Raw genomic sequence first — 12,648 nt, forward strand, 5'->3', positions numbered from 1 at the left:
TCTGCAGGGAGCTTGCCAACCCATCCGCAGCACCTTCTGCCCCTATTCCCTCCCAGGCTCTCTGCAATGCATTAGTTTCCCACTTCACTTCCAAAACCCAGGACGTACTGAACGGCCTTGTCATGCACTCTCCCAACCATACCCTCACCCTCTTCCCTACCATTCACCTTCCTCCACTCCTGTCTCCCCTGAAGAAGTCACAAGAGTTGTCGGTCTCATCCAAACATGTTGCCCCTTCTCCTCCAGAACCATCAAGGAAAATATCGCCTCTCTTGCCCCTACTCTGGCTGATCTCTGCAACTACTCCTTTGCTACTGGTTCTTTTCCATCTTCCTTCAAGCATTCCCTTTTGAACCTCCTCCTTAAAAGCCCCATGCAGACCCTTCCTGTCCAGCCAACTACCGCCCCATTGCCAGCACCCCCTTCGTGGGGAAACTGCTTTAAGTTGGCCATACCCAGCTCAACTCTCATACCAAACTTGTTGGCGGCCTGCATGACCACCAGTCTGAATTCCGAGTATCCAGAGGCATGGAAACTGGTCTTCTGAACACCTGAAGAACTGCTTGTATCTCTTGACTCCAACTCCTCTGCTGTCCTCGTCCTTCTTGATCTCTCTTCTGCATTTGACACAGTGAACCATTCCATCCTCATGAAAAGCATCTCAGAGCGGGCACTGGACTGGCTTACCTCCTTCCTAACTGAAAGTTCCTCCAAAACCATTCTGGGTCCTTTCACCTCACCTTCTTTCTCCGCCACCTGTGGCATCCCCCAGGGCTCCATTCTTTCGCTCTGGCTCTATAACATTTACCTTTCCCTGCTGGCACAACTCATTTCCTCCTTCTCCCCCAACTTCCAGTGCTATGCTGACGATAGACAACTTTTTTTCCCACTTCCCACTGACGCCCTTGCACCCTCCTTCATCCCTGATTGCCTCTCTGCTATCCAGGCCTGGTGAACTGCTAATGACCTCTGCCTCAATGCCTGAGATTCTCCCTATTAGCTCCCCAGCATCATACTTCTTCCCTGCACTCTGGCCTTCCTACATGGACTGCATCTCTCCTGCCCTACAAAGCCTTCACTGGCTCCCGGTCTCTGCACAGATTAAATTCAAATCCCTCTGTATCATCCACAAGGCTATCTGGGGCCGGGGTCCACTCCATTGTCGACGCTTCCTGAGCAAATTGTTCCTTCTAGACTCCTCTGTTCCTCTGACACCAACTCCCTGCGTGTTAAGAGCTTTGCTAAACAGAGAGCTGGTGGGCGATCACTTTCCTCAACTAGCTCCCTCCTGTGGAACAGCCTCCCTCTCTCTCTGCGTCTTGATCATGATGTACTTAAGTTCTGAAAAAGCCTCAAGACCTTTCTCTTTACCTCTTCTCCTTCTCTCTTCCCTGCTAATCTTACAGCAGCGTGACTGAGGTGCAGGGCCCTTATGTGTCCTCTGGTCCTAAAACCCTCCAACCTCCACATCTGTCATCCCAGCCTCTGTCTTTCTGCTGCACTTACTTGGGCTCAAACTACCCATGGGTGGTTGCACTTACATTCTTCTCCTCCTAGCACTTACCATGAGCACTTCTCCATGGGCGTCAATCACCCCTCCCCCCCTCTGCACTTGCACGTTCTGAGCACTCAAAAGGCATAGTAGGTTTGTCTCTTCTTCCCTGTATTCATGTTATTTGTTTTGTACTTTTAATTCTATTATTTATCCCCTGTGTCCCTCCCCCCCTCCCTTTTGCCCTGTGGGCGCTTTGAAACAGTTTTGCTAATTGTATACGCGCCTAACAAGTGACCAATAAATAAATTAAGGCGCTGGTTGCAAGGTAGGTTACAGGACAGGAATTGGACGGTTAAACACAGGCATGAGTGGTGATTAGCAAGGGGAGCTCCCCTAGGTGAAGAGCAGTGTCTTGAGATGTTTACGGAAGGTCCATTGGGATTGCTCAGATCTCAATGTCAGTGATAGGGAGTTCAGAGCTTCGCAGCGACGAGCAGGAAGCTCGCTACGCCTGTTCTAGCTGGTCTGGATCTGGGTGTGATGAGACAGTGAGCGTATGCAGAGCGAGTCCGTCTTGACGATTGAGCTTTTTTGAATTTTTGTGAGAGGTAGGCGTGGTAGATAAATGACTAGACTGGCTGCACCAAAATGCCAGTATAGCCAGGTAATAACAGATGCCACGCCTACTTTATTATGGAATCCATTTAAAAAAAAACAAAAGTGAAAAGGAAATATACGGTCATGCCACAATAATACGTGACTGGGCTGACTGCACCAAAATGATAATCTAGCCACATAGCATGTATGTCGAAGAAAAACCAAATGCGCCCATAAGCCCCTACCCTCAGATGTGGATGTGAAAGTGCACATAATGTGGTTATATGTTGGCTCGCATCCGTGGGGAGGGGGCTGACTTGAGCGTTTCATTTTGCTGAGGCCGAGGGGCGATGGAAGCCTTGAATGTAGCAGCTTTGTTTGTACAAGTAAATGTTTCTGCATCTGCACAAAGACAGTAAAACTTTAATGCTGCCAGTTTCAGGAAAGACTGCCTTTCTCACCTCTCTGCCGATAGCAAGGGTGCACATCAACCCCTTGACCAGGTGTGCACCTAGGCTAACATTTGGGGGTGGAGGGGAGTTTAACCCTTCAAATGTTGGTAGAGGGGCAAACCTACTTTTGTGAGGGCATCAAACTTCATTACACATTCCAATGAGACTTCTGGTAAAGCTTAAATGTTAAAAGAAGTTAACTCTGCCCCTTTCTTCTGAGAGCACCCACTTAAGGACTGCTGTGAGAATGAGCAGTCTCCTGTGCCCTCTTTACCCTTCCAGTCACTCTCCTGGCATGCAAGTGCTAACCCCACTCGATTGCCTAAAAATGTATGCATACGAATGCAGGTGTTAACAGTGAAATGCTTTATGTTCTTAATTGCAGCGCCTTTGTTGGCGGCGAAGCCCAGGCGCTGTTTAACGTCTGTGTCCAATTCAATGGTGTTGTGCCACTGAATTGAACTAAAGATGGGATGAGCTGTAATCTGATGCCAAATTACAAACTGTGGACTCTGTAAAGTTGTGATTGAATCCTGGGTTTTCCACGGTTTATGGTCATAATATCGAATTTACAAATCTCGAAAAAATAAATATCGAAAAAAAAGGCCGGAGGAAAAAAAAGGTCGATTTTTTTTTTTTCTTTTAATCCCGGACCCTAAAATAAATATATAATTTAAAAAAAAAACAACCTTTTTTTCGGTCTTTTTTTTTTCAACCTTATTGTTATTCGAGATTATTTTTTCGAGATTTTGACTGACCACCGTTTTCCACTCCCCTAAATTATATACTGGTTAGATATTCTAAACTCATCGTGCTGCTACACATGTGAGCACCAGGTTAATGTTAACCTTTCGCTATAAACGCGCCCATTCGTATTTGGTAACTGCTGGGCTATTATGCAAAAGGACGAGCAGGCTTAAAAGACTGAAGTGTTGCTCCATTTATTGGTGGAGGCTGCCAGTGCACTTGATCTAGACTGTGGCTGTATCCTGTTCGCTGGCACTGGCCTACTGTTGCAGTGTGTTGTTTACTATTTGTCACAACACAACAGATTCAACAATCCTTGATTTTTGTCACAGAAGGTATTCTTTGGGTTGCTGGTAGGAGAGCACGCCTGGACTTCTAGCTTTCTATGTGATCGTATGATATTGCAGTCCGGTATAATAAAGTGAAAGCTTTGGATGAAGATGGTCAAGAAGACGTGGTGCAGGGATTAAGATCTTCTGTATGTTCATTCACTTAGAAGTCCATGTCCGGTTTGTATGGGGGTTTTTCCACCTAAAGGTAGCTTCTGGAACACAAGAATTCAGATTAAATGTTCTAGATGTCAGTCATAGGACTACTTCTACACTGTTGGTGTATGTCAGACACTTGTTTCTCCACAGCATCTCTGATTTAATGTAACTAACTCTTTTATTAGGCCAGTGTGTAGCTGCCTGACTTTCAGCTGCTGAGTCACTGAATGCCATGGAGCGCGGAAAGGACAGAGTGGTTGCCTTGGTAGACATGGACTGCTTTTACGTCCAGGTGGAGCAGAGACTGAACCCCACTTTGAAGAACAAGCCATGCGTTGTGGTGCAGTACAAGACCTTCAAAGGTGGCGGGTGAGTCCTACACTGAGACTGGAATAGGTCCCTACTTGAGCAGAACTTGCATTTTGTTATGATGGCAAGTCCAATGCATACCTTTTTAACATCTCTCGCTTTTGGCAAGCTTCACCTGAATCTCTTCACTCGCCTAACAAGTCCCTAACCCTTCCTCAATGCCTTTCACACCCGTAACAGGTCATTCAAAACGTTATACCGTGGAGGAAACAAAAGTATGTAAGTGAATTTTGATGGAAAGATTAAACGGTTAAATCTTGTAGTAATTTAGGCTATATGCCGCGTTGTCCTTCACCGGCTTAGTTTAGCTAGATGACTCCATCTTAAAATATGAGCTTGCTGATACGATGGAGTGCTGCTTTGAAACACTGACGCGAGATGTATCCATAAGCTTGCGAACGGCGACACAAGCCTTTTATGGTATTGTACACATGCAGCTAATTTGCAACCTGGCACAAGTTAACCTAGCTTCAAACGCAGCACTGAGCAGGTTAAATTGGGATGCGAGCGCATGGCTGAGCGGACATCATTCACAATGTATAGGGAGTTCATATGGGAGTGCTATTGAATTAATTGAAAGGTGTGAAAAACAACCTAATGAAGTCCTACATTCTTTTGGCATGCTCATAGACTGCAATGTGTTTGAAAAGCCATGTAAAATGATGTAACTGGGGGTGGGAGAACTTCAGATGGGAACTTGTCTGAAGTGCCTTGTTAGTGTTCTGTCTTTAGCCTGCCTCGCAACTGCTGCTATTAAATATCTATCAAACTAACATCACCCAAATTGGAGTCAGTCAACTGAGCATGGGTGGCTGGAATCTTAAATTGGATTTCATTGGAGAACTCCTTATTTTGGTGGATGGTCTGTCTTTAATTAGTCTTGTGCCCTCTGTGTTTCCTTCTCTTGCAGTATAATAGCTGTGAGCTATGAGGCCCGTGCGTTTGGAATTACTAAAACTATGTGGGCTAATGATGCCAAGAAGCTGTGTGCGGACCTTCAACTTGCCCGGGTGCGCGAGTCTCGTGGGAAAGCAGACCTCACTAAGTAAGTATTCCACTTCCCTTGTACTGCTCCCCTGTATGTTGGTGTGTGTCTTCCTTGTATGTGTGCCTACGTGGGTACAGTGGAATCCCAAGATGGCATCACTTAGTGTTCCGTCAAAGTTGGTGATGCTCTCTATATTGCATGGGAAAACATTGTTCAGTCTGGGGTCTTATCGTTTGCCATGTGCAATGACTGTTTATCCCTTCTCTCCATACTTAAGACTGTATTTTGGTCTACTCACAAACCTCAAAGCCATATTTTGACCATCTTGAGTGGGGAGATTTGATGTTTTCACTGACTGAAGGATGTGTTTGATGGCAGTACCCACTGTTCGCTGCTCTGATATGAACTCTTTCATGTGTCCATAGCAAATCGAGGAAGTGGTGTTGATTGTGCTGACATATTTTATTAATTTTATTGAGCATTTGTTAGGCGCTTATACAGCAGAATTGTGTTTCAAAGCGCCACATGGTTAAATAGGAAGGGAACAGGGGAGAGGAAAAACATTGGCAAAACAGTAAATAGTCAATCATGGTCCTACTAGGCCTTGTGGTATTCGGGCGTGCAAGTGCAGTGAAGAGAAGTGCAGGAGGTGGGGTGGGTGGGGAGGCAAGGAATGGACCAGTTCTAGTGGGGGGGGGGGGCTGTTGGGTAAGATTTTTATATCGATTATACATCTTCCTGACCTCTATCAACCCAGAACATTTTGCTTTTACTAGGTAACTATTTTACCTTGTCCCTAGGTGAAGGTGATTGTTTTTTTCCCCTTTCACTAAGTCTTTTACTCTTTTTTTTTATGGGCGACATTGTTATGTCTCTCCATAGTGTATGGTTGAAGTTAGTTTCCTACAACTTTTGGGCTTGGGTTGGGGTGCCCCTATGGGCTCCCCTGTTCATTTCTCTTTCATGTACTTGGGTGACTACAGTTCCCAAGTAGTAAAGGGGGATTTTATCCCCCTTTACATTTTATATAGTGAGACAGCACACCCCACCTTATGCACAGTGCTGGGGGGATACAATGTATCCCCTTTCTTACTTGCCTGGTAACATTTTGTTATAATTGCGTGTTTTACATGAAGGTCTGGTGGGAGTGGTTTTACCTTTATGACTTTTAGTCTTTATTACTCACGGGCTGTTAATTCAGCCTCAGTAATGCACAGAAGGGCCACCATTTTTCTAAAATGGTGTGCTCCTTTTTTCACCATTTCTTGTGCTTTCTAAGGAAGACATTGTATCAAGAATAGACAGACACGAGTGATCAGTTCATGGGTGTTAATAAACTGAGTTTGCAGGTTGGAAAAACGCCTGATCTAAACCTAAAGCTAAGATGGGAGCAAGCTATGACCATCAAATGACAAATAAGGCAGTCCTAGTGGCGCTGTCAAAATAAAAGGTTCTATACTAAGAAAAACCAATTGCCAATCCTTACACTAATACAAAAGGGTGTGGGATAAGATTTACAAGAAAGAAAAAAAGAAGTGTTCATAAATAAGTCAGGATACGGTAGCTGGGTGTCTCCTGTCCCCACCTTTTGATCCCGGGATAAGGTGGGCCTTCTGAGCATAGCACATGCTCGCGCCTTCCCAGCACGAGACAACAGTTCTGGCCTCAAGTATCAGGATCTTCGATGGTCCTGTCTCTTTTCTCCTAAAAGTCACTTGTCTTCGAGGGCCTGATGCAAAATAATAAACAAAATGGTCCTTTCAAATGGACAGTGGGCGATTGCATTTCACCCCCTTGATCGCCCTCCTCTTCTGGATCTCCGATCCTAAACCAGTTGTTATCGCTATCAGGACCTTCAGTGGTTGAATTTCTTACTTCCGAGTGCCTGGTAGAGTCGGAGGTAACAAACAAAAATTCCTTTCTGGTTACACTGCAGGTGATGGTTTTTCAGCCCAGGGTCCCCCTCTTTCGGGCGCAGACCCTTCTCGACAGTCGGCCTCCCTCAACTCGGGTTCATTCTGGCTTATACCTAATAATGTTATCTCAATTTCATACACCTGCCGTTGGAGGTGATGCCTTCTCACCTCGGGATCCCCCTCTTCTGGGCTCAAACCCCTCTCGACTGTTGGCATCGCTCTGGCTTTTTGCCAAGAAATTTTCTCCTTGGCATTCACAAATGTTAATGTCTTTTTAAACAGTTCTCCGTGTATATCCCTCTACTGTGTTCACTTTTGTCAACACACTGTTTCTCAGGACTTTAGACTTCACCCCTCTTTATTGGCATCCCTCCTTCGGGTTCACTCTTGCCACTTCTCACTTCCTTTTGCTCTTTCTTAATGCGGGATTCACTTCCCTTGCGTTTAACTGATTTGTCGGTCAAAGACTTTCGACTGTACAGGGATTTGGCTCGACCCCTGTGTGACCACCTTGACCTGTTTTGGTGGCTCTCCTATAGCCTTCTGGTATCAGTAGTTTCAATGAACACGGGATCAACCAGAGCCTCTCGAGTTAGCACCCATATGGTGCCGCTCCCCTCTGCAGCTGGTCTTCCCTTAACAATCTTTAGTTCTTTGAACTTTGCCACTTTCGTTCAACACAGTTTGGTTTCTTTATCGATTCTCCCCTTGACTCACCGGCTGTGATGAATCACTTGGCTTTCTTTATATCTGGAGTCAAGCCGGTACCACGGTAGAAGGAGTCTCCCTCGGTCCTGCTCATCAGCATAGGCACGCTCTGTGTACCATTGACATCTGCTGCAACACACTTGGGCTTTTGTTCACGGTTTTACGATTCCTTCTACGGGGGTCTCACGGGCCTGGCTCGGAAAGGGTAAGGTCGCTTCTCTCCTGGTCACCCTCTCGGTTTGCGCCGTCTTTCTCCTCTGATTGAGCTGCTGTGTCTCGATAGCTGCCTCGTCGTGCGGTCTGCCTTACTCTTGTGCTCCACCATTTCCGTCAACTTTGATTTCCGTCCCGTTTTAGGTTATTGTTGACTAGTTCCTCACCTCTTTGAGGATGTGTTGTTTCTGTGTATATAGTGCATAAGCTGCCAGCACATCTCGCGGGAGGGCTCTGAGTTCTGTTCTATTTTGGGCTGTTCCCAGAAACCAGATCTAGTGGAATATCGATAGCTTCTTCACCTGTGATTAGATCTGCAACAGATGTCCATTACGGTATCTTTTACGGTTGGGTCTGTTGCTGTTTCAGCTAGGTTTTTAATTCGCATGTTGGAGCGTCTGGATCTATTTTCCAAATCTTTGTATTGTATTTCAAGATTGTATGTAATCGTTTACTACTCTTCAAATGCTATATCCACTTGTTTAGATTCCAGTGCAAGTTCCTGGATTGCTTGCTCGTTTGTGTCAACCCGGTCTCCCAAAGTGGAAATCTCCTTGCTTAAGTCAGACAGTGATTGCCTAATTTCAGATGTGAACGAGGAGAATTGTAGTTGAAAGGAGACCGAGAATTTTTCCTGAAAGCTTATTGCGAAGTCCTCTTTAGACACATCCATGTCTGGGCCTGCGCTAGTTGGGTCTGGTGGAGGGTTTACTGCTGGTTTAGTTGAGGGTATCTCTGACAATTTGGTTGGTGTTTGCTGAGCCTGTGTGAGCTCAGCCGGGGAATGCTTCTTTCTACCCCTCGACATATGCTTAGTTCTGTGTCATGTGTGGTGTTCACCAGGTCCCGCCAGGTACACTCAGAAAGGCAAGTCTACCTAGTGAGCCCAAAGTAAAGGATTTATAGGCTTATTAGTTGAGTTCAAACTTCCCCGGATAAGTTCAAGGCATGTATTCTAATATGTACCCCTTTCCACGCCTTTCCCAGTTCTATGGAGCCACTGATCGTGCCAATTTCGTGCCTAACTTTTCCACATTAAAGAGGCTTGCTGAGATGCAGATGGGGCCGGGGATGGAAGCTGTGCACGTTCAGGTCACTGCCTTGTGTATGGGGACTGAAGCATACCTGCTTCTGTCCAATGCCTGCAACAATAGTGCGTGGAAACATCTCTGGAGCATAGCCCTCCCTCTGGGCCACGTCCGCTGATCATAGGTAGCTGTCAAGTCCAAAGTCGGTGCACGAGCGGTAGTCCCTGTGTAAGTGTGCCTGCTATTTCTGGCAAATCTGCGCAGCCTCGGGGCTGTGCCCCGTGCTTAGTGAAATCTCCTCCGATTAACCAACTATGCAGCAGCACCACCCCAAAGCTGGGGAGGCAACCAAACTCGAGCATGAATCGCTACTTTTATTGAGATGGAGGGGCGAGGCCCGCCTGATCAGAGGCTCCTCTGCAGCTTTGGTGATTGACCATTTTTGGTGATTGACTATTTTAATTCCAGGTTACCGTGGAGTCTATCCAACACAGCTTGGAGTTGGAGGCCAGCTCTTAGACGTTACGGTCATGGATTAATTCTCTGTAAGGAGGGAGCACACCCACGTGTGTCTTTACAGTTCGGTGGCCATCTTGGAATTCGGGGAATATTTTAAGTAGTGCTATGTGACCGCAAAGATGAGAGGACCCTGTAGCCAAATGTTGACAGCGTTGTGCAGTGACCGGATAGCAACAGTTCTGCCATCCTAAAAAAAAAATGTTGTCATGAAGCCAAGAAATGTGTCCCTTCTCCGCAAGGGGGAGTCGCCCCGTTGCACTACGTAGGTGAGCATACTACGCAAGACACTACATAGGGGACAGGGCAAGCAGGATCTCACTGTGGGTGACCCCCCCCTCCCTTAGAGGACAAGGAGGACCTAAACAAGGATGTATTTGCACCTTCCTTTGAGACAGAATCTCTATTGTTTATGGGTTATATGGGAGGTGAACCATGTTATGAGGTGACGCACCCTTTAACTGGGAAGGGCTTGACTGCTGACCCCGCTCTCTGGACTTCGGTGTAAGAAACATGTAACCAATCCTGTTCTCTTATCGCCCTGTGCAGGGGAAGAGAAAAGGTAGCAGGATCATTCCTGTGCGTGTGGAACAGGCAGCCTAAGGAGCCCACATGCAAGCAGCGCCTTTGTCATGACCATGTGTAGATCAAACCTTGAGGCTGGACCACATCCAATACGTGTTGGGCAGAGGAATCCCAGAGCCTGTGGAAATGCTTCAGAGCCCAGATGGGCTGGACAGCTGACGATCCAAGGTCTCCTAGAGTGGGAGATGGACCAGGAGAAACCCAACGCTCCAGATCCAAGACGCAAAATCGGTGGACCCCAGCAGACGAGTCCAAGGGGTGCAGCTCCGCAGCTACTGGAGTCGCCTCCATCTTTCCCAAAACGGTGCTGCAAAACACCCAGGTACGCGACCAGCACAGAGAAATGGTAAATAGGCAGTTGGACTCTGAGGGACCCTTGAAGGGGTTAGAGAATCTGCAACTTGGATATTGCTGACGAGGCCCAGCAGTCTTGGAGAGGCTGAATGAAACGGAAGCCCTGAATTTGTTTTACACTGGCACTCGCACACAGCCGGCAACACCAAGTAGTCCTCAAGTGGCTGAGCGAACCAGAAGCCCAGAAGGAGACAGACATTGCAACTCTGATATGGCCAACAAGGCCAAGCAGCCCAGGGGTGGCCGAGGGAATCTGGACCCATGGAGGGCATCAACCCAGTATAATAGGCATATGACCAACAAGGGCCAGTATGCCCGCGAGAGGTGAATTAAGTATTCTGATAACGTACAGGAGTAGATTCTTGAGTTTGAGATTGCGGGAACTTATGAGTTCTGCTGAGGGCTTTAGGAGTTCGCTTCTAGCGGTGTCAAGAGAATACAGAAGTTGTTTGATTATTGGAACAGTGTCTAAGTTTGTTGAGGGGGACAGGAGTCCTTCTCTTTAGAATAACGGAGAAACTAAGGCTTTTTGTTTTGGACTATCTTCAGAGACCACTCAAACGGGGAAGAAAACTGGAACTAGGGATGGGGCTCAAACGCCAGCCACCCCAAGCTAAGAGGAGAGCGAAACACTTGCATAGGTTGATTTGTGACTCGCTGTTGTTAGTGGTAGGGCAGGCAATAGGATAGAGTAAGTTTAGGACAGAGGACGATTGTTATTTTGAAGACATTCTGACAAGCACATTCTTTCTTTATTTTCTTTAGCGTAGGGAACAACCACCGTTAGCGATAGGACCAGGATAGGCATTTCTTCTCTTTAATAAAGTAAAGTCAATCCCTAACATTCCTTTGTCTCTATCTCCCATGTCTGACTTCCCACAATGTATATTATTTGGTATTTTTGCTTTTTGGAACAATGTCATTGCTCTCTCCTCCCAGACATGTAATGTGATGCTCTTCTTTGTTCCTCAGGTACCGGGAGGCCAGTGTGGAAGTGATAGAGGTCATGTCCCGGTTTGCTATCATCGAAAGAGCAAGCATTGATGAGGCGTTCCTTGACCTGACTATTGCTGTGCGGGATAGACTCAAGAAAATGGCTGGATGTCCAATCTCTGCAGCCCTTCTGTCACACACTTATGTCCAAGGCTACCCCTGCATTTCAGAGGAGGACGTGGGGAAGGACGGGAAGAGCACTGCTTCCAAAGGTAAGCTCTGTAGCAACTTCGTAGAAAGATGGCTGTTCTCATCGCCATGCTAAGGTTCGTACTTGCTGGACACTGGGTGGTGTTTCTTTTTCAATCTTGAAAGGGAACTGTTTTAAAGTGCTAAACTTACAAAGAGTAGGATGAGCTTTTCGATGATGGTACTTGTCAGACCAGAAGGTGCTCAAAAGCAGTTTGTCACCTAGAAGCTGTGTGCACAGTATCGCGGGTACCCCTTGAAAGCAGTTTAATTCTGCTCCCTGTGATGTTCTTGCAACCACATTCAGCCAGTAATTGTTTATCAAATAGAGACTGATCGGAGTGAGTTTGTGCGTTTGGCATGACCTGCTTCATATGGTATCCTTCGGCATCAAATCCATTTCTTGAGTTAAGGTGGTAAAAGCCTTGCATCTACCCTGCAATCCTTTATTATATCCCAGTGAATGTAGCAAGCCTGAATCTCAGGGGGTAGACTGCAGCACCATCAGTGAAATGCTGGGCTAACCAGTCTAAAAAAACAAATGAGAATGCGCTTGATGTAGATATTTACAGAATTATAGGGTTTAGTTTGGTTTAGTTAGAAAAAAAACATGTTTTTAAAAAAAAGGGGGTGGGCACCCCCTCCCCCCCAAATGAATACATTAAAAAAAGGCATTAAAAATATTTCGGCATTTTTGGTTTGACATATTGGTATGTCGAAAAAGTGATGTCAAAAAAGTCACTATAAACCTCCTAGGAAGTGTGTTCGATAGCAGAAGTGTTTGAACTACACAAGGACTCCACGGTCAATCGAGATGGGCATTATCAGGATTTGGGGGAGGTTCATGTCAGCTCAGTCTTGGGTGCACCCAACGATGTAGCTTTGTTGTGTGTTGTAAAGTGTTTGTGGCTTTTATCTGCCTGAAACTCCTGTACAGGCCATAGCATGTTACCAGTCTAATGTGTGTTGCGCATTCTAGTGCAATACTATCGGCTTGCCATGCTTGCATT

At 46.3% G+C, this 12,648-nt stretch overlaps 1 protein-coding gene across 4 annotated transcripts in view; it reads left to right on the top strand.

Moving 5' to 3' along the window:
* The window catches only part of POLH (DNA polymerase eta), a 156,656-nt gene that overhangs the window by 1,975 nt on the left and 142,033 nt on the right, over positions 1-12,648 (top strand). For all 4 annotated transcript variants that reach the window (XM_069608831.1, XM_069608832.1, XM_069608833.1 and 1 more), the window contains exons 2-4: positions 3,965-4,148; positions 5,059-5,193; positions 11,429-11,661. In XM_069608831.1, coding sequence (XP_069464932.1) covers positions 4,012-4,148; positions 5,059-5,193; positions 11,429-11,661 — 505 coding nt within the window. In that variant the 5' untranslated portion in view covers positions 3,965-4,011. The remainder of the gene's footprint in view (positions 1-3,964; positions 4,149-5,058; positions 5,194-11,428; positions 11,662-12,648) is intronic.

Source organism: Ambystoma mexicanum, chromosome 4q, assembly GCF_040938575.1.
Source record: "Ambystoma mexicanum isolate Mex_15411 chromosome 4q, UKY_AmexF1_1, whole genome shotgun sequence".
Lineage (NCBI taxonomy): Eukaryota > Metazoa > Chordata > Amphibia > Caudata > Ambystomatidae > Ambystoma > Ambystoma mexicanum.